The following is a 21,547-nucleotide window of genomic DNA, read 5'->3' as shown; positions in this document are numbered from 1 at the left end:
CCTCAAAAGGAGTGGCAGCCCTTGCTTTGGAGCACTTATGAGTGTGGGCCCGAGATGGGGTGGTACCCTAGGCTGTCCGTACTACCAGCGCCCTGGAGACCCACAGCTGGCTCCCAGAACCTGGATCCTGGTGGGCCTGGTAGCCTGGCCTGCATGGAGCAGTCAGGCCTGCAGAGGGCACTCTTCCCCCCAACCTGGTGGAGTCAGGTTTTGGGAACCACCAGGAGTTGGAGCCTGTGTCACTTTTGTGAAAGTATGCTCTTACCTTTCCTTGAAAGCCTTCCTTGAAAGCTGTTCTCAGCAAAGCTCCCGAGTCAAGCTCTGTGATGACAACTGCAGGCCACAGTCCCCTGTCTCAGATGACTCCCTGCTGGGGTTCCTGAAGTCTCCCAGTGCTCCAGCCACATGCCAGCATCTGGAACTCTCCCAGCCTGGGGGCTCTGATGCCCATGCTCGACAGCCAGGGCTGTGTGCTCCAACAGAGCTGAGCAACCGGAATGCTGGGTGTCCCTTGTCTGAATGCATCCAAACTCCCCACAGCCCATCAGCCACGGCAGCGTTTCAGTGTGTGCTGGGCGCACAGCCCTGGTCTGGGAGCAGAAATGGGAATATCTGTGTTCATCCCTAATGCTCCCAAGGAATTGAGGGGACAGGCCCAACGTGTGGGGAGAGCACAGAGGAGTCCAGGACAAGGGAGGACACTGGGCTGTTGTGGGGTGTGGCATGGACAGGATGACTTCTCTGAGTGCCTGCATTGGCTTACACAGACCACAGTGATGGCGCTGATCCCCAGTCCTACAGCTGCTCCCTGAACTGGAAACCTGGAGCCTTCAGGGACAGAGACCACCCTGGATGTCCCCGTACGGAGTAAACACACAGCAAGATCTTGATGACTGGACGAGCCCTTAGCTGTAGGGGGAGTTCCAGGGAGAGGCCAAGAGGCCATAGCAGTCACTCCCCAGCTCCGCAGAAAGCCGAGTGACCTGGGGTGACTCTGACAGCCGAGGACCACCTTCTAACAACCAGGAGGAGCCCCGGCCTGCCTCCCTGAGGTTCCGGTGTGCAGAGGGGTCCTGGCTGGCCCCAGGACCAGAAACCAGCCTTACAATATCTGTTCTCCACCATCTAAGCACTGTAAGGACCGGCTTTGTTGAAGGCTCTTGCTAGCTCACAGGAGAATGACCCAGAGAAAAGGTGACTCGTTGCTGGAAGAGGACCTAACAGCTGGCCAGACCGTGAGGTCACCCTGCTAATGCACAGAAGCCCAGAATGGAGGTGTAGGTCATAGTCACCTGCGGGCCAAGTCCCTGTATCAAGTGTCTCTACCCAGAGCAGTGACAGGGCCCTGAATCCACCACAATTGCGTCCTTCCTTTGGGCCACTGGGACTTCGCGGCTTGTGCCCAGTGTTGATCAGGAGGCTTAGGGCGTGGGGCAGAGGGTCGGGTGGGAGGCACCTGCATCTGGTCCCGGAGGAGGGTCCACCGAGGAGCCCAGCCCTCATGGGGATCTCTGTTGCGGTTGAGGGGCAGGGTGCAGCCCTCTCTGCTTTCCCTCTTCCCTCAGGAAACCACCTGCTCCTCTCATTCCAGGTCTCCAAAAAGTACAGCGACATTGAGGAGTTTTACCAGAAACTTTGCAGTCGTTACCCGACAGCCAGCCTGCCCCCACTCCCCAGGAAGGTCCTGTTTGTTGGGGAGGGTGACATCCGGGAGCGGAGGGCCCTGTTCGACGAGATTCTGCGCTGCATCTCCAAGGATGCCGAGCTGGCAGGCAGCCCAGAGCTGCTGGAATTCTTAGGTACCTGAGGCCCTGTCCCAAATCCCTCCGGGCCCCTGGCCCAGAACTAGGCCTCGCTGCCCTGGCTTGGGGGGGTCCACAGCACCCTGTGCAGCCCAGAGACCTCGGCCAGGCTGTTGAGGCATGTGGGCCTCATTCACTGCCATGCTTGGGCCGAGGTCGTGGTGGTGGGTGGAAGGGGCCTGGGACCCAGCCCTGGAGGACAGACTGCTTGGGTGCTGGACGGGGCTCACCCAGGGGCCTTCCCCATAGTCTGACCCCTCCCGTTCCCCTCCTGGTCAGCCTCCTCCAGAGCTCCCCTTCACACGTACACACACAGACACACTTGCACATGCACACACACACTTATGGAGAAGCAGGATCAGGTGGTCTGAGAGAGGCACAGCCTCTCTGTGCCTCGGTTTCCTTATCTCTAAAATGAAGCTACAATTAGGATCTCTCACATGAGATTTTTGCAATATTTAAATGATTTATACCTATCAAACGGCAACCCACTCCAGTATTCTTGCCGTAAAATTCCATGAACAGAGGAGCTTGGTGGGCTACAGTCCGCGGGGTCGCAAAGAGTTGGATGCGACTCAGCAACTGAGCCTACCTGTAAAAATGTTCTTCGTGTGATGCTTACCCCATGAAACGGAAGGGTCGTGAGATTTTGCAAGGGATTTTACATTTGTCTTAATAAAATAACAAAGCATAACGTAATATGACATAATCAATACCACTTAGTTCCGCATGTCATATCAGTGTACATGTTATATCCTGTGTGCCAGGCACTCTGTGGCATGCTGATGCGTTCTTTACCCACAGGGTGATACATCTTAGAAGTTCACTGCTTTCAAAAATACGCTGTTCAGTAACTGGATCGAGTTAAACAAGCATTCTAAACCCATGCTTCTCAAACCATCAGTGGGGGAAGGGCTAACTTTTTATTCCCGATCTGTCGCCAACAAGCATTCCAAGGTGCTATGGAAGTTTCTGGATCTTGTTCCCCGTTTCTGTAGTTGTCTCATTGTGGACACCCGCCGGTGGACCACGCTTTGAGAAGTGCTTACGTAAGCTAGTTTGTGGTGACGCCATCCCAGTTTGTTCTGGAATCTTCTACCTGCTCACTGTGCCTCATGGAGTTCATAGTCCAGACCCTCGGAGCAGGTCTCATCAGTGGTTGGCTAGGCAGAGCTCCCCGACATGCCCCACCACATGCCCGTCGTTTCCGGAGCTGTTCTGTGAGGACCCCAGACACTGTCTGGTCTCCCATTAGCCTGTGGACTGTAGTCTGTAGTCCTGACAGGCCCCGGGCTACAGAGGTTGAGGAACTGCTGTCTCTCTTCTGAGGCTCCCGCTTGTAACTTCGGCACCCCACGCTTTGCTGATCTCCCCCTCTACACTCACCCACACAGACCTGCCATCCTAGTCCCAGGACGCGTCAGGAGGCTTCCAGCCCTGGGTGCTGGTGCAGGAGCTTGAGTGCCAGGAGGTGCCAGGCACCATCTCTGTCTCCCTCCACAGGCACCAGGTCCCCCGGGGCCGTGGATGTCGGCAGCAGGGATGTCTCAGTACTGGACACAGATAGCCAAGCAGGGGACGAGGATGCTTTGGACTTCTTCCAGCAGCAGGATCAAGTGGAAGATGAGGGACTCCCCACGCTGGGCCACCAGGATGGGGATGCAGGGAAATCCTCAGAGGAGGAGGAGGCCCTGGACCCTCTGGGCATCATGCGGTACGTCTCCCCTTCTGGGTGGGGCGCCCCCCATCTGGCTTGCTCCGGGCTCCTCCCTCTCTCCTGGGGGTCGGAGAAAACCCATCTCCCTAGATCATCGCTGAGTACTCAGGGAGACTGGCTCTCTGTTCATCCTCAACATCTCCTGGGTCTTTGGGGCTGGGCCCAGGTATCGCCTGCCCCTCCCTGGTCACAGGGTGGGCCCCCAGCATTCTACAGAGGCCTGGCAGGCTGCCACCCCAACCCTGACACTTCAGCAGCCCAGGCATCCTGAACCCAGCCCAGGAGGCCTGGGTTCTCTGTCCAGTTCATCATGGAGCCTGTGACTTGCTTCGCGTGGCCGGGGCTCCACTGCCCTGAAGGTGAGGCTGTTTACCTTGACCCTGCCTCCAGGTAAGGCTGGAGGGGACTGATGACCCCTAAGGCTGAGAGTGATGGAAGGAGGTAGAGTAAGCCCTGTGTAGACTGTGGTTCCCTCTGTGTGCACATGCGTGAACACACGTGCACACGCACGTGCACTGGGGAAGAAGAGACAGCTAGCTGTGGTCTTGAAGGCCCCTTGTCCTGATTCTGGCACCCTCCTGCTCCATCTCCTTTCCTGGCCCTCTGACTTCCTTCAGCTAATCAGTGAGCTGCCCGTGAGTCCCCATGGTGAGCCCCCTGAGGTGGGGGAGGGGCTGCAGGCTAGATGAGACTAGAGAGCAAGACTTCAGCTTCCCAGGCCCCTCCAGCGGGCACCGGCTGAGGCGGTGGGCAGGACCTCCCAACCAGAAGGAGACAGGGGAGCCAGACAGACTCAGCACCATCACCACCTCCCCCAGCACCCTCACTTCTTGGCTGAAATGAGCAAGAAGCAAGGTGGGAACTGTTGGTTTTGAGCACCTACTGTGCACCAGGTGGTGTACCACGCCCTTTGTCTCCCGGATCTCACTGACAGCTCGCCCCGCAAGCAGGCATTGTCACGTCGCTTGACACGTTAAAGAGACTGGCGTCTGCAGGGGCCAGATGGCTTGCCCGCGGTCAGGGGACTGGGGAACAGTGGTGCTGGGATGCAAATGGAGCTCGGAATCCTGTCCGAGACCTCGGAGCCAACTGCCTGGGCTGGAGTCCTGGCAGTTTATCCCTCTCCGCCAGTTTTCTGCAGCGGAAGCACAGGGTAGTGATGGCAACCGGTCTCTTGGGGCTCTCGTGTAGGGTAAGTGGCTTAGATGTCACGGCCCCGTCTTTCTGCCTCTCCGCCTCCGCAGAGTTGGACTGCAGACCCAGGGTGACGTTGTCTCTGCCCGTCTGGCAAGTCCTGTTCCAGAAAGAAATTAGAGCCGAAGAGAGATGAGGCAGAGGCAAGTTCAACTTGAACAGCATGAAAAGTGCGGCCCAGAGAGCTCTGCCCACTGCCGGCAGGGCTTCCTCTCCTGTGTGACAGTGAGGGTGGGTGCATGGGGACATGTGGTCACAGGGTCACTGTGAGGCCAGCCTAGCGGGGCCAAGGAGCCAGACTTGAGAAAGATCCCAGGTGCTCAGGGAGATGGGAGACAAGAGCCGGAGGCCCTGCAGCTCCTTGGTGCCCAGGAGTCAGGCTCCTCCCAGCCCCTCATGCTGGCCTTGACCTGGGAGGAGGTCAGTGTCCCTGAGGGAACGACAGTGAGATCATGTTGGGAGAAGTTCATTATCAGCCTTGGGCAGCCCGAGGGCCGTGTTGGGCTGTATTTGTTTGAACTCATCCTGTCTGTTGTTCTGAGTAACTGCATATTGCTCGCCCTCAGACTGAGATCGGCTTGCGTGGTTTGTGCCAGCCTTTGGCTGAAGGATGTGCTTAGTAAAACTGCTCCGTTTTGGGGTAGGAAAATGCTCTTTGGGGTTGGCAAGGGCTGCCTTTAATTTCCTGCTTTTACTTCAGTAGCAGATTGTCGGGCAAGGTACTGACTGTCACCCCCACTTCGGCCCCCCAGTGCCATCCCCAGCTCTGCACTCAGGGGCCTCCTTCCTGAATCCAAGGAGAGCTGAGCACCTGAAAGAAATCCCGGAGTCTTTTGACCTTCTGTCAGTCTTTTCTTAAGCAATGTGATAATAGTCAGTGCTATTGCCTCCATTGGGAATAATAACAACTAGCTTTTTTTTGGAGAATGTATTAAATGCCAGGAATTGATTAGCCTTCACATGGATAGATATTTTCTATTTTTTTTTAAAGGTCATGACTCACCACATTGCTTTCCGGATCCGTTGTGGATCTGGCTTGGGAAATGATGCCCTAGGAAGCTGGCCCTGGCATCAGGCCCATTCTGTGTATGAAGAGCCTGATGTTTGGGGTCTGGTGATTCATTCACATTCATTCAGCCCCAAATGGCAGAGTTAGGACTTGATGCCACCTCCCTGTCTTGGCCCTCGATCCAGTCTTCCAGCAGAGCCCTGGGATTATACCCCCCTTTCACAGATGGGAACATAGAGGACAGAGCTGAGAGGGCGCTTGGCCAGAGCCTTAGGTGTAGCAGAGCCCTGCCTTGAAGTCAGGCCTCTCCTGGGACCCCCAGGTGGGCCTGTTAACCCTCTTGGTGCAGTGCGGCCCACCCCACCCTGCGGTGAGGAACACTCTGATCTTTGCAGGAGTGATGTGCTCTGCGTGCTCATTTCTCCATCCTGTGCTCTCAGTTCCTCTGTGGATGCAGCATCTCTGCTTTCCCAGCCACCCCACCCTGAGCGCCCATCTGAGCCGGGCTCTGGCGCTCCGTTTCCAGGTGTCGGCCCTTCCTGCCATGGCCACCGTGGGGCGCTGTTGCTCCACTGCAGGGCTGCTGGGAGGGTGCGCGCCGTGGCACAAAGCCTGGTTTTCCTTTGTCTGTTAAACCTGGTTTTGATTAGGGAAAGAGGCATTACTAGACCATTAGAAAGTGCCTCAAGATAGGAAAAAAAAAAACCTCACCACCCAGCCACTCTGCTGTTTGCAGATTTTTTTTTGTTTTTTTGCATCCCTGTCCCAGGCTGATCCACATAACTGCAAACATAGCACACATGCCTTTTATACTCTGCTTTTTCACTTAATGTCCTCACCGTCGCTTTCCATGTGGAACACAGTTTTCATATTTAACTTTCTGTTTTAGAGATTTCACAGTTCTAAGAAAGGTGAAGTTCTCCCATAATAGTTCTGCCTTTGGCTGGAAATACTCTGCTAGGAACATTTTTAACTGTAACTCAAATAATATACAATTAGCGTAGAAAAATTAAAAGCACATTTAAAAGCCCTTTTGTCATGAAGGTATATGCTTCTGGTTCAGTTCAGTTCAGTCGCTCAGTCATGTCCGACTCTTTGCAACCCCATGAACCGCAGCACGCCAGGCCTCCCTGTCCATCACCAACTCCCGGAGTTTACCCAAACTCATGTCCATCGAGTTGGTGATGCCATCCAGCCATCTCATCCTCTGTCGTCCCCTTCTCTTCCGGCCCTCAGTCTTTCCCAGCATCAGGGTCTTTTCAAATGAATCAGCTCTCCGTATCAGGTGGCCAAAGTATTGGAGTTTCAGCTTCAGCATCAGTCCCTCTAATGAACACCCAGGACTGATCTCCTTTAGGATGGACTGATTGGACCTCCTTGCAGTCCAAGGGACTCTCAAGAGTCTTCTCCAACATCACAGTTCAAAAGCATCAATTCTTCGGTGCTCAGCTTTCTTTATAGTCCAACTCTCACATCCATACATGACTACTGGGAAAAAACATAGCCTTGACTAGACAGACCTTTGTTGGCAAAGTAATGTCTCTGCTTTTTAATATGCCGTCTAGGTTGGTCATAACTTTCCTTCCAAGGAGCAAGCATCTTTTAATTTCATGGCTGCAATCACCATCCGCAGTGATTTTGGACCCCCCAAAAATAAAGTCAGCCACTGTTTCCACTGTTTCCCCATCTATTTGCCATGAAGTGTTTGTTTCTCTGCCACTCTTGCCTTTCCACACAAGCATTTTTAGTTGGCACATTCCTACTAACATATAAAAGGTTTTCAGAATTTTCTATGAAAAGAATTCATTTTCAGTTCAGTTCAGTTCAGTCACTCAGTCGTGTCCGACTATTTGCGACCCCATGAATTGCAGTTTGTCAGGTCTCCTTGTCATGGGTGGGATCGGCCCAGGGAGTCCCTCAAGTCCTACATGACCTTGTCATGGGTGGGATCTCCCGTGCTGGCTCCTGGCAGTCTCTGGTTCCTCTGCCTTTTCTAAACCCAGCTTGAACATCTGAAAGTTCACAGTTCACATATTGCTGAAGCCTGGCTTGAAGAATTTTGAGCATTACTTTACTAGTGTGTGAGATGAGTGTAATTGTGCAGCAGTTTGAGCATTCTTTGGCATTGCATTTCTTTGGGATTGGAATGAAAACTGACCTTTTCCAGTCCTGTGGCCACTGCTGAGCTTTCCAAATTTGCTGGCATATTGAGTGCAGCACTTTCACAGCATCATCTTTCAGGATTTGAAACAGCTCCACTGGAATCCCATCACCTCCACTAGCTTTGTTCATAGTGATGCTTAAGGCCCACCTGACTTCACATTCCAGGATGTCTGGCTCTAGGTGAGTGATCACACCTTCATGATTATCTTGGTCGTGAAGATCTTTTTTGTACAGTTCTTCTGTGTATTCTTGCCACCTCTTCTTAATATCTTCTGCTTCTGTTAGGTCCATACCATTTCTGTCCTTTATTGAGCCCATTCTTGCATGAAATATTCCCTTGGTATCTCTAATTTTCTTGAAGAGATCTCTAGTCTTTCCTATTCTATTGTTTTCCTCTATTTCTTTGCAATGATCACTGAGGAAGGCTTTCCTATCTCTCCTTGCTATTCTTTGGAACTCTCCATTCAAATGGGTATATCTTTCCTTTTCTCCTTTGCTTTTTGCTTCTCTTCTTTTCACAGCTATTTGTAAGGCCTCCTCAGACAGCCATTTTGCCTTTTTGCATTTCTTTTTCTTAGGGATGCTCTTGCACCCTGCCTCCTATACAATGTCACGAACCTCATATTGTGTTAACAAAATGGGATTGTGTTAATGTGCACCATTCCATAATGTGCTTTTTTTTTCCAGCTAGGTCTTTCCGTATCAATAAATAGACTTCTACCTTCCTAACTTGATGCTAATGCATCAAACTAATGTGCTGTAAATGGCATTGGGGACATTGTGGTGTTTTCTGTAGGTTTTTGCAGTTACGGGCAATGATGAACTTGTTCGTGTATGGAGTGTTTATTCTGTTGAGCTTTTCCCCCAGCTGCCTGCCCCAGAGCAAGGTCCCAAAAGCTCTGTGAGGAGTCTTGGTTGTGCCTCTCCAGTGAAGGGGTCTTTAGGGATTTAATTTCCCCTGTGTTGGGATATCCTCTCTGCTTTTCCAAAGCCTACCCATATGCAAGACCCGCTGCCCCCTGCTCTTACCCCAGTGCTCAGGGAGCTCCCCTCCCTGTCCCAGGTCCCTGAGGACCCTCAGCTTCCCGAGGGACAGGCTGGTTCCTGCATGAACATGCTGTCCTGTGAGACTGGGCTTCCCGCTGTCCAGGCTTGTCTGCTCAGAGGATGGGGAACAAGCACCCAGGCCCTGGGCCACGGCCTCAAGTGGTGAGGCTGGACATTTCTTTGGAATGTGAATCGTGTGTTTTGTCCTAATTGTTTATCCAAATGTTGTTTTATCTTTCGTAAAGTGACCATATGCGTTTTAGCATAAGAATGTCTTGCTTCCTATATTTGGATGAAGTTTCTGCTCTGGGATGATTGTGTGGTTTTGAAACCTTCTCGCACATTGCCAGGTACCTCCAGATCTACTAACCAAGGTGTATTCATCCAACCACCCTCCCCACCCCCCAAGTTTATTAGGGGCTTCCCTGGTGGCTCAGATGGTAAAGAATCTGCCTGCAGTGCAGGAGACCTCATTCAATCCCTGGGTCAGGAAGACCCCCTCGAAAAGAAAAATGGCAACCCATTCTAGTATTCTTGCCTGGAGATTTCCATGGACAGACGAGCCTGATGGGCTGCAGTCCATGGGGTTGCAAGAGTCAGACATGACTGAATGACCAATAGCACCAGCTTTTTTGAGATGAAGTTGCCCTAGGGCATTGTATAAGGTTAAGGGGTACAATGTTGATACACCTACAATGCGAAATGATCACCATGCTAAGGTCAGCTGACACTTACCGCCTCACCCAACTATTAATACTTTTTCCAAGATTTATAAGTGAGGCAGCCCCTAAGGACAGGAGCTTGGCCACTTCTCCTTGGAGGCCTCTTTCTAAATAGTGCGTCTTTCACCCTTGGGCTTAGGGCCCTGTAGTATTCCAGCCCCGCCTAGGATAGCAGAGCCCAGCTGGGAATTCTCCACCACCCTGGAGCTGGTTAGAAATGCAGGTTCACAGGTCCCCCCTGGAACCTGGGTGGAGCCCTAGAACTTGTGTTTTCACAAGCTCCTGATGTGCTCTGCAGGCAAATTCACGTCTGAGGGGCCTCCAAAACTGAGCCTAACAAAAGTCTTGGAGAAGCAGGAGGGCACGCAGCAGAGAGCAGCCGCGCCAGCCACCAGGCTCTGCTGCCTTCAGAGGCTTCCAGGAGGCAGGCTCAGGGAGGCCTTCCTGTTACTCTCAGCCCCCAGGTTTCCCTCTCTGGTCACCTGCTAGAGGTCCGTTCTTCCTGATCGCTGCTGGGGCTGTGGCCCAGGGCTGGTGGCATCTCACTGTATCTCCACAGACAGCACTTACCCTTGATCTGTCCTGGGACCAAACAGTGAGGGTGCCGGGGGCACAGTGGGCACCCTCGGCTCACCCTAGAGCCGTCACGGTGATTGCAGTAACAGCTGCCGTTGGGGTGACCACAGCACCCCCCACCCCCACCCAGGCATGCTGCACCAGCTGTGTTTCTCCATCCGCAGCAGTGCAGAGTCTGGCCGGAATGAATACTGTCAGGGGCAACACAGGAAACAGCGCCTTCCACTTCTTTCATCGAGTGGCAGATGCTTTGGGGCAACAGAAATTGCATACAGAACCCTGATGGATAAAATACATGGAGTCGAATTGGCCCAGGTTGAGACAGGGTAGCGGGCTCTGGATCTCTGTCCCCTCAGCCTCGGCCCACCTCTCTGGTGGCCGTGGGCACTTTTGCAGGAGGTCAGGGCCCCTGAGTGTGGTTTGAAAGCCACTTCAGAAGCTGGAAAACCTAGAGTGTACGGTCCCTCTAGAGCAGGGTTGGAGGCTGACCGTCCTAGGTTCAAGTTCCAGCTCTGTCAGTTAGCAGCCGGTGGACACTGGGAGGGTTGCTGGACTTCCCAGAGCCTCCAGTTTCTTTCTTTGTGAATTAGAGGTAAAGTCCAGGCCTAGTGGCTGTAAAGATAAAATGGGATGAAATACAGGAAATTTCCTTTGTATGATATTATCACTACTTCAAGTTTCCTTTCCTCTGAAGAAGCCAGAAGCCTTTGGGTATTTAAACAATTAAAATGAAAAAGGCAGCTTTTCCACTTCCTGTTGTTATGTAAATATCAGCCCTGGGAGTTGTGCTCACAAAGGCCTTCTCCTCCGTATCTTTGTTGTTGTTGAGTCGCCAAGTTCTGTCCCACTGTTTGTGACCCCATGGACTGCAGCACGCCAGGCCTCCCTGTCCCTCACCATCTCCCAGAGTTTCCTCAAGTTCATATCCATTGAATCAGTGATGCCATCCAACCATCTCATCCTCTGTCTCCCTCTTCTCCTTCTGCCTTCAATCTTTTCCAGCACCAGAGTCTTCTTTTCCAATGAGTTGGCTCTTCACATCAGGTAGCCACAGTATTGGAGCTTCAGCTTCAGCATCAGTCCTTCCAGTGTATATACAGGATTGATTTCCAGCATCTTTGTGGTTGCAACAGAGGAACCTTTCCAAAATTACGCAGTCTGGGGCACCATCCAGGCAGGAGCCTCGGCCTCCTGCCTACTGGCCAGGACTCACCCTGTCACTGCCTACTGAGCCCTAACCTGTGCTGGGTGCCGACTTTACCCAGTCCATTTCATCTCCATGGTGGGTAATGTGGGGGTGGGTATTCTCCACTGCAGGGACTGCCAGCATCCACTGGTCATACCAGCATCTGGAGTGTTGTGGGGGGTGTTTGAATAAACAAAGACCATCCATATGAGAATCAGCAAAGGCCGTTTATTCGTGGTGGGCCGTAGCAAGGGAGGAGTTCAGCCACCCTTTTACAGAGACTCATAGACAGGTGGGGAGCGGGAGAGATGGCTGGTAGCAAACGGGAAGACTCTAGTTTGCCCTATTGGAGGCTGTTGACATGGGGAAACCAGAGGCCTAACTGGAAGTGGGGTGTCCTGTACGATTGGTCAGGTGAGCATATTCGGCTTTGTCGTGGGCCTAGAAAGTGATAAGCAGGGTAAAGACTAGGAAAAAGAAAGAAAGAAAGAAATAAAGTGAAGTCTCTCAGCCGTGTCCCACTCTTTGTGACCCCCATGGACTGTAGCCTGCCAGGCTCCTCAGTCCATGGAATTTTCCAGGCAAGAGTACTGGAGAGGGTTGCCATTTCCTTCCCCAGGGGATCTTCCTGATCCAGGGATCGAACCCTGTCTCCTGCACTGCAGGGAGAAGCTTTATTTTCTGAGCCACCAGGGAAGCCCTGGGAAAGACTGGAGAAGACGGCAGCTGTTAATCACCTGGCCACTGGGGTCACTCGCTACAGAGGTTGGAGTGAGGCTTCCTGGGCCAGTTGCTGCAGGCTGGGCGCTGAGTTCTGTCTTGTATCTGGATTCAGTCTCTTAGGACCGTTGTGGGGGTGACCAGCGAAGGGTGCTTTGCTTTCGAGCAACGGGGTGGCAGAGCCAGGCTGCCCTGGTTTCTTGGTGGTGCTGCTGCTGGGCCAGGTGAGGGGCAGTGTTTGACCCCTGTGCAGAGAAAGAGAAATGGCATCCCCCATGAGTGAGAAGAGAGAGAGGTCTCTGAGGTCCTGGAGAGGCAGGGTGGGGCTGCTGAGAGGGTGACTCTGGGAAAACAGCAAACGATGGGCGTCCAGAGTAGCCACATGATCCAGCCAGCTTACTCCTTCAGGCCCAGGGCGAAGTCTGCTGGGTTGAAACACAGTGTGAGCTAGACGTCCTCCTGTGATCATAGGCCTCTGCTTTGCCCAGCAAGATGGCATCCGGGCACCACTTTGCAGTTTCTGGAGCATTCCTTATTCCCACCAGACAGATAAGAAAACATTCAGAGAGTGAAATGACCGACCTGGGGTCACACACAGGTTCTGAATCCCTTCCAAGGAGTCCTCTCTCAGGAACAATCAGAAGCCCCCTCCACCTCTCCCGGCCCTGACTTCCCTTCAGACCCTCCTCCTCCTCCCTCCATGTACCTGCCATCCAGCTGTTGGGCACTTGGACCTGCCAAGCCCTTCCCACCTCAGTGTTTTCACAGGGCTCTTGCCTATCCCTCTGTCCACTGTGTCCCTGAACCCCTGTCCCAGCGAGGCCCACGTGGGTCCATAGCATCAATGCCTTTCCTCCAGGATTTTCACGGTGATCCAATCACCGTGGAAGCCTATTGCCCAGTGCTGCTGAGGATAACATTGTCCTGGAATGAACTTCACAGGTTCATTTATTGGCATGCTGAGAATTTTCTCTAATTGAAAACAAAAAACAAAAAATAAATTTAAGATGAAAAGTGCCTTATTTTGAAACAGGAAATTTACGTGCTTGGAAAAGAGGTCGATTTCTGTGTGTGGCTTAGCATCACCCTGACTTTGAAAGTTAACAGTCATGTTGTGTGTGATCCTTTGCTTAGAGGTACCCGCCATCTTCCATTTAGTCTAAGAGATGCCTCTGTCACTTGGTACCCACGGGTCCTGGGGCTCTTGGTTCCCCCCAGGGGTCTACCACGGGGGCAGGTGCGCCCGGGAACAGTGACACAAGCCCCCTGGGTGGCCGGAGGGGAGGACGCGCTGGTGTCAATCACTGTCACAGGGCCACCTGAGCCCCGTGGAGCAGGGCTGTTCCTCGGCCTGTTAGAGCTGTCAACCGTGGCACCTGCCACCTCTCATTCAAGCTCAAGATGCGGCCTGGCCAGGACATCTGTCTTCGATCAGGCACACACGGCAGGAAAGCTGACATCTGTCCGTGCATACACAAGTATATTGCAGGAGCACGCTTCCACGTGCCTGTACCCATCCAGGGACTGCCCCCAACCACCACCACCACCTCCCACAACCCTCCCAGGGTCAGGAGCTGCGGTTCTGTCCACTGCAGACCCCTCTGTTTGATGCTCAGCTGCCCCATCCCCGGTGATTGGCCTGATCTACCTGCCTTCCTTTAGAGGAGAGAGAGGGCGGTGGGGGGAAACCCTTTATGGCCAGCAGCGGGCTAGGCAGAGCTGGGTGGTGTGTCCTGTGGACAGATGGGTGGATGCAGGTGGAGCTGAGAGGGGAATGGAGGGTGTGCCAGGACCGTGGCCCATGTGTGCAGCCTCAGTCTATGCTCATACGACCTGTGAGCGAGGGGCAGGAACAGGCTTGGAGTCGGAGTGACACCTTACGTGAAACGCCCATCCTATCGTTGAATCAGAATTGAGCACCATCCTCACTTGTCCCTTCTACCCTCGGGTCACTTCAGCTGTCCACATTTACCGGCAGCTTGCCTGCTGACATTCTCCCTGCTTTTGTCTGCCCCATTTGGGGCCTGATCCTTTCTCCCTAGACCAGGAGCAGAGCTTCCACGGGGGACCCGATCTTGCGTGAGTCACACCTGCCGCAGCCCCTCCCAGATTGAGGGCCTCTCTGCCTGGGTCAGTCTTCTGCTCTTAGCCCCCGAGATCTCAGCTCACCCCTCCGCCACCTCCTCTCAGAAGCCCCCAGGCTGGGTTGACTCCTTCCTCTGGGCTCCGGCTGTCCAGTTGCCCCATGTGGTGATGACAGGCATGTGTCTGTGACTCTGCTCGGCTCTGAGCTTCCAAGCACAGCGCCAAGTCTCTTGTCTCCGTGCTCTCATCACCCAGCACAGGGTCTTGCCCTTGGAAGGCACTCACTGAGCACTGGGCCATAGAAGGCACTGGGAGTGAAAGGATGAGCTCCCTACAGAAGGGCAAGGGGCTGCTGGAGAGACCAGCTGGGGTGCCTGAGAGGAGGAGCTATGGAATAGAGAGTCTCTGTCTGCTGGCATCCCCTCTCTCTTCCCTCCCATTCCCCCCTCCTGGGGGGAGGACATAGAAATAAGTCTGAATTAGAGGTGCACTCTCACCTTGTCCATCCACCTATTTGTTTGTCCATCTGTCCATCCTTCCGCCACCCCTCCATTCATCCATCCCTTCATCTAATATTTATTGAGCATCTCCTCTGTACCAGGCACACTACTGAGCACCTAGGTACTGAATCTGGGGCCAGCCAGGACAGGACCCGGGGCTTTCACCTGTCAGAGCTCCATGTCCCTTCCTATTCTTTGTCTCCTCCGGGGACGGCCCAGGTGGAACGGGGTGGGGCTCAGATGGTGCCTGACAGAGCAGCCCCATGTGCCGTTACGAGTCGCCTTATTTCAATTCAAGACAACAAAAGATTTAAAAATGTCTCCAGGGAGAAAAACAGGAACAGTTTGAGAGGAAAACTTACATGGCGGGAAAGCCAGGCCTCATTTGTGCTCTCCGAACCAGAAATAGGTGCAGGAAGGGAAGTCATCACCATCTCTGCGCGGCTTCTCCCGCGATAATCAATCATGTCTGTTTACTCTCTTCCTTTGTTCTTCAGACCCTCCTGCCTCTCTGGACTCCCTCTGGTTTCTAGTCAGTGGGAAGCTCCCAGCTCTTGCCCTGGGGGCCCGTCTGCTGGGGAGGCTGCAAACGTGAGGTCTCAGAGCTGGTGGTTCAGAGTGAGAAGGATCTGCGGATGGTGGCTGTGGAGTGGCCAAGCCCGACCCTGCCTCCTTGGGGGCTGCACCCCAGCTGGGGGGATGCTAAGGGATCTCCGCGCTTCACTGCTGCAGCCTCTGCTGAATCCAGGAGCAGGGCCAAGAAAAGGGCGGCTGCAATGGGTAATTGAGGGTCAGCCATGGAGCAAAGCCTGGTCCAGTGGCTCCCGAATACAGCTGGTCACTAGAGCCCACAGGGACACAAGCAGTGCCTAAGGCCTGCCGCTGGGGTTCTGACTCAGTGGGTCTCGGCTGGCTGTGACCGTCTCCGGCTGGCCTGCGCTAAAGGCCAGGGCCTCCCTGGTGCCCACTTCTCAGGAGTCATTCGTGCTCCCCTGGCTCTGCCGGGAGTGTGAAACAGAAGGGGAAAGCATCCCAGGAAGAGTAGGATACCCCGACTCCTTAAGGTGAGTGAGGAAGGGGATGTGAGGTTTCTGGAGGAGCCCAGGCCCCTTTCACCTCACCTAGCATCACGGACAGGGCCCGGGGCTGGCCTCGTGGCAGAGGCATGGCCTGGGGCTGGAGCCTGTCTGCCTTGTGTCCGGGATGAAGAAAGAGCAGAGACTGGGTGTAGCTGGAGAGTCTCTGGCCCTCCCTGCTGTGTAGCTTTGAGCCGACATCCAGCTTCTCTGAACCGTTTCTTCATCTACCCACAGAAACCTTCCCACTGGGGTCTCGGCCCTGAGCGTGGAGGTGTGTGGGTCCTGCGGCCTCAAGCAGGTACATTCCACCTTTCCCAGCTTCTCCCCGTCTCTGCCAGGACCCCCAAATTCTCCCAGACATCTAAATCCAGACCATGGGAATGGCCGCCTCTGAACGCCCTGCCTTCCAGCACCCAGGGCCGCCCTGCTGCTATTTTTATCTGCTGCTGGTTAATCTGTACCCTTGTTTACGGTGCTATCAGCGCAGTTCAACCGCATAGTTATCACCAGCATAAACCCAGACGGTGACCCCGGTCCAGTGGAACTCCCCTGCAGGCAGATTGGCCCACGGAAATCCCACTTCCAGTTAAAAGCTTATTTCTGTTCTTTGCAGGAACCTTAAAATGGCTAATTTAGGCATCACCAACAGGGACTGGATCATCTTGTTAAAATAAAACCAAGTTTGTTTATTTACTGGCAGAATAACTTCCAGTGATGTGTGTAGGTCTGCAGCTTTTGGGTCCCTGAAGGTTGACGTGTCCACCCGAGCAGGAAGTAAAGCCCTCCCAGGGCCCAGAAACTTCCCTCGAGCCCCCTCCTGGTTCCCCGCAGCAGTGTCCAGCCCAGAGCAAGACCTCGGCCAGCCGATGCATGAGACATAAAAGGACCTGAGGGGTGCAGAGCCGATTGCGATTCTGAGGAGCCAGAGGGGTTTGCTGAAGAAAGGGGTGGAGTGTTGCTCAGTGAAACTGAAATGTTTTCTAGAATAATGGAGGTTGCACCAAAGAGGTGGATTTGTGCGGGGAAAACAGCACTGACCAAGGCTGCCTTCTGTTCTCCCCTGGGCCCAGGCCCTAAGGTTGGTAGCCTCCGTGTACTCAGCCCCGTGTCCGAGCGTCTGTGCAGTGATTCTGAGTTTGGCTCCAGGGAGTGCCGAGGTTGGGCACCCCGCAAGGAGGCCATGTACTTTGACCTGTGACCCGTCCTGCTGGCCCTTCCGGGCTGGGAGTTGTCTGCAGCTGGTAGTGCAGTCCAGATGCCCCCCGATCTCTGCATGCATCTCCACCGCAGCCGTTCCCTGGGCACAGGACTGTGCTGCTTCCGCAGCAGCGTCTCACCCTCTCACTGTCAGGTTCTTGGCAAGGTCCTTCTTGACACAAGCGCCAGCCTGCCCCGTGCCTGTATGGGTCTGACTAGGGTGCCCCTGGCCAGCAGGGCTCTTGTGAGAGGTCCCTACCTCAAGTTCTGTCTGTGATTCTCCAGCTCCAAGAAGCCCAAGAAACGTCCTGAAGTGGCCGTGAAGCCCAAAGCCACGCCCCGGCTCACCATCTTTGATGAGGAGGTTGATCCTGATGAGGGGCTCTTCGGCCCGGGCAGGAAGCCCTCTCCCCGGGGCCACGCAGAGGACTCACCCCCCGGGGACCGTAAGTAGATTTCCAGGGTGTCCCTTCGCTCTCAGTGTCTCCCAGGTGACCCACCAACCTCTGTAAAGGGCGTCAGGCCCACTACACACGAGCAGGATGCCAGTCTTGACACGATACAGATTCAGCTGGTGGGGATTTTCTGCTGGAGAAATCTAGTCTTGCACCTTGTGTCCCCACAGCCCAGAACATTCCAGGGCTGTGTTAATGCTAGTCATCCCTCAGAAGCAAAGGGTAGTTTTCTTTGTTGCTTTGAAAAGTGTGGGTTGTGACTGGTGTAAAATTATCTTTATTACCTCCACAGCCAGATGTGGGCATCAGATAGAGAGGGGGTGCTGGGACTCTGCATGGCTTGGATTGTAACAGGAGACTCCGTGTTCCCTGCAGAGACCCCATGAGAGGGTCCAGTGTGGAGCTGGAGCTGGGAAGGCCTGGCACTTCTGCACTCACTCCTGGGTCTGACCTGTCCCCCCAGCTCCCAGGTCTGCATCCAGGGCAGGGAGTTGATGTCACCCATTAATTCAGTTGGTACCGGGCACCTGGTGAGGGCCAGGCTCTGTGTGGGGGCCCAGGAAAGCCTGAAGAGAGACGCAGTCCCGGCCTCGGGGTCTCTCATGGGATAGACAGGACATCTCCTGACCATTACGAGGTGGTCTCAGCCTGTAACAGGTCCGAGAAGAATGTCAGTGCCTGTGGGGACCCCCAGGCTGAGGGGCTTCTTGAGTAAGGGATGGATAGAGGAACTGGATCCCAAGGGGTTGGCGGAGTTTGCCACGGCTGCTGACAAAGCCAATTCCAGGCAAAGAGGCTGCAGTCGCCTGTCACAAAGGGCAGCGCTGAGCATTGAGACTGGGAGGGGATGGGGAGCAGACCTCGACTGCCAGAGCTGGTGGTTGGCACTCAGTGAGTGCTTGTAGAAAGACAGGGCCAAGCCCTGGGGGCTGAGCTAAGAGATGGAGGGGTGCTTGGGCAGCCGGGGGCAGTGAGCTGAGGAGTCAGGTTCTTCCTCAAAGCAGTGAGGAGGCCTTGAGGGCTTGAAACCAGGGAGGTGCCTCCACGTGGCTTTTGGCCTAGCATGCAGGGAGGTGGGGTCGGGGCTAGGCACACAGGTGCACCAGGCCCCCACAGGTGCCTGGTTCTTCTACACTCTGCCTTGCAGACCAAAGTGGCAACCTTACTCCCTTTCTCTCGGCTGGGCCAGGAGGTTGGGCCAGTCTCCACACTGCACCCCCCAGGCAGCCAAGGACAGGCTAGCACGTCCTCTGACCACTCTGCCGCTCCCTCCTCTGCAGCCCTGAAGCTGTTTGACGATCCTGACCTCGGTGGAGCTGTCCCCCTGGATGACCCCTTACTGCTGCCAGCTGCTCCCCAAAGTGGCGGAGCCACACCCCGTGAAGGCCACAGGGAGGCCTCCGAGGAGCTGTTCAGGTACCGCTTGTCTCCAGTGATGCTTCCCCAGGTCAGGGTGTGTACCACGGAACCACAGTCTTCCCCGGGTGGTAGCACTTTAGCATCCTTGGGCTCTGAGGGAGGGAATCCTGACCCATCAAAGGTGAGAGCCCAGGACTTCCCTGGTGGCCCGGTGGCTAAGACTCCAAGCTCCCAATGCAAGGAACCGAGGTTTGTTACCTGGTTAGGGAGCTAGATCTCACATGCTGCAACTAAGACCTGATGCAGCTAAATAAATAAATATTTTTTTTTAAAAGGTGGGAGCCTGTGGATGAGAGCTGATTGATTGGGAGGCAGTGAAGGGGATTCAGTGGAAAGGCTGGAGGGAGGGGTCAAGGGAGTGTTAGCCGCTTAGCAAGTTCTAGAAAGAACTTCATTTATGCAAGCAGTTTATATAAAAAATAATTAAATTATGTAATTCCAAGAGCAAGTATAACTGGCATAAATAGGTTTGAAAACAAAAATGACTCGTGGTAGCATACAGCTCACCCGTAGGGAGCAAAGTCCTGATGTTCTGGACAGCAGCAGGGGCCCGTCAGCAGATTTTACAGTGGGGAACGTGTTAGTCACTCAGTCATGTCCAACTGTTTGCGACCCCATGGACTGTAGCCTGCCAGGCTCCTCTGTCCATGGGATTCTCCAGGCAGGAATACTGGAGTGGGTTGCCATTTCCTTCTCCGGGGGATCTTACAGAAGGGAGAATGAGACTTAATCTGTTAGAGGGAGGTTGATTGACAAAATGTGCAAGACTGATTGCCACAGGGTACATGCTGTGCCTCAGACAAGTGTGCCAGGCTCTTTACGTGTTATCTTACTTGATCCTCATAAGAGCATCCTCTCCCCACCCCCATCCCCCACCCCCTCACGTAGGTGCTGTTATCTCCTTTTTACAGAAAGTGGAGGGTGGGAGAGGTAACTGGCCCAAGGCCATAGGTCCCAAGTAACAGGATGAGGAACTGGGTCAGCCTGCCTGAGTCCGGTCCTCCCACCTTGCCGGGACCCTGAGCGCTCAGAGGAGGAGAGGCTGGCAGACTGCCTGCCGCCTCGGGCCCAGCAGGCTCTCCCTGGGCTCATGGGGCTGCCTTCTCAGCACCCGCGGCACCGTGTGTCCCTGCTTCCCATCGTCACGTCATCCACGTCCCCGGGATGCAGACTGAGCCTGGCGATTACAGGACGCCGAGCCATCTCTTTCCAGGAACAGTTACGTGGTGCTGGCCGGAGGTCCCAGGAGACTGTCATCCACACCCTCGTTAGCAGCCATGGGCTGTTAGCCCCCCTGAGTGCCCGCCGGGCCTGAGTCACTGCGACGGCTCCTTGTCATTACACGTCCCTGAGGCCCCGGGCAGCTGTTCGCTCTCATCCTTGCGTCCTCACCGCGGACGTCCTGGCAGTGGTCCTCCCTGGGAGAAACTGGGACTGTTGTTCTGCGTTTCAGCTGACTCTGAGGCCCAGGGAAGGTCAGCCCTGGGAGCCTCTGCTGTCCTGAGGATGCAGCGTGTCCTACAGGGGCAGAGCCAGTGGGACCTTTGGGCCTCGTTTGTATCAATATTAAATCCATTACACATACATCCCAGTGTGACCTCAGCACAAACACACACACAGACACATACCCCACGCAGTGCGACCTCAGCATACAGACACACACACACACACATACATACATCCCAGTGTGACCTCAGCATGCACACACCCACACACACACATCCCTGTGTGACCTCAGCACAAACACACACACACAGACACACATACATCCCAGTGTGAAATCAGCGTGCACTCACCCACACACACATCCCAGTGTGACCTCAGCACACAGACACACACATCCCAGTGTGACCTCAGCACAAGCACACAGACACACACCGCCATGCAACCTCAGCACACAGACACACACACACAGATACACACACAGACACACACATCCCAGTGTGACCTCAGCACAAACACACAGACACATACCGCAGTGTGACCTCAGCACATAAACCCAGACACACATACATCCCAGTGTGACCTCAGCGTGCACATACACACACACACACACACACACACATCCCAGTGTGACCTCAGCATGCACACACACAGACACATACCACAGTGCGACCTCAGCACACAGACACACATACACACACACACACATCCCAGTGTGACCTCAGCATGCATACAGATACACACACCCACACCCCGCAGTGTGACCTCAGCACACAGACACGCATGCACACACAGACACATCCCAATGTGACCTCAGCGTACATGCGCGCACACACACACACACACACACAGACATACCAGAGTGAGACCTTAGCACACCAACACACACACTCTTTCAGGCCGCATTCTGTAGAACGCTGGGTTGGGGGTGTTGAAAGGTATCACCTTCAAAGGCTTCCTGTGGCCAGAGGGCTGGGGCAACACCAGGGTTAAGCAGGGCTTTCTGCACCTGTACTGTGTGGGCACACGTGGCTCGAGGGGAAGACCACATGGCATTTCACGTTCCAGTTGGTCCCTGGGACCCTCTCGTGAGTAATGCCTCCTACATCCCCCAGGCCACTCTGGGAGTCACTGCTTTAGAGAATGTGAGTCTATGGCCCTGCCTTCACTCTGTCAGACATCTGGTGAAGAAGGAATTACCCTCTTGAGAGCAGGAACCATATTTTGTTTTTC

At 54.3% G+C, this 21,547-nt stretch overlaps 1 protein-coding gene across 1 annotated transcript in view; it reads left to right on the top strand.

Annotated features, from left to right (window-relative positions):
• HS1BP3 (HCLS1 binding protein 3) overlaps positions 1-21,547 on the top strand; it is a 37,002-nt gene that overhangs the window by 9,948 nt on the left and 5,507 nt on the right. Inside the window, exons 3-6 of the mRNA XM_069582640.1 lie at positions 1,592-1,799; positions 3,306-3,516; positions 17,283-17,443; positions 18,733-18,868. Of these exons, the coding sequence (XP_069438741.1) occupies positions 1,592-1,799; positions 3,306-3,516; positions 17,283-17,443; positions 18,733-18,868 (716 nt within the window). The remainder of the gene's footprint in view (positions 1-1,591; positions 1,800-3,305; positions 3,517-17,282; positions 17,444-18,732; positions 18,869-21,547) is intronic.

This window comes from Ovis canadensis, chromosome 3 (genome assembly GCF_042477335.2).
Source record: "Ovis canadensis isolate MfBH-ARS-UI-01 breed Bighorn chromosome 3, ARS-UI_OviCan_v2, whole genome shotgun sequence".
Classification (NCBI taxonomy): domain Eukaryota; kingdom Metazoa; phylum Chordata; class Mammalia; order Artiodactyla; family Bovidae; genus Ovis; species Ovis canadensis.
Note: the sequence above shows the minus strand (reverse complement) of the source record. Positions and strands in the feature narration are given on the sequence as shown.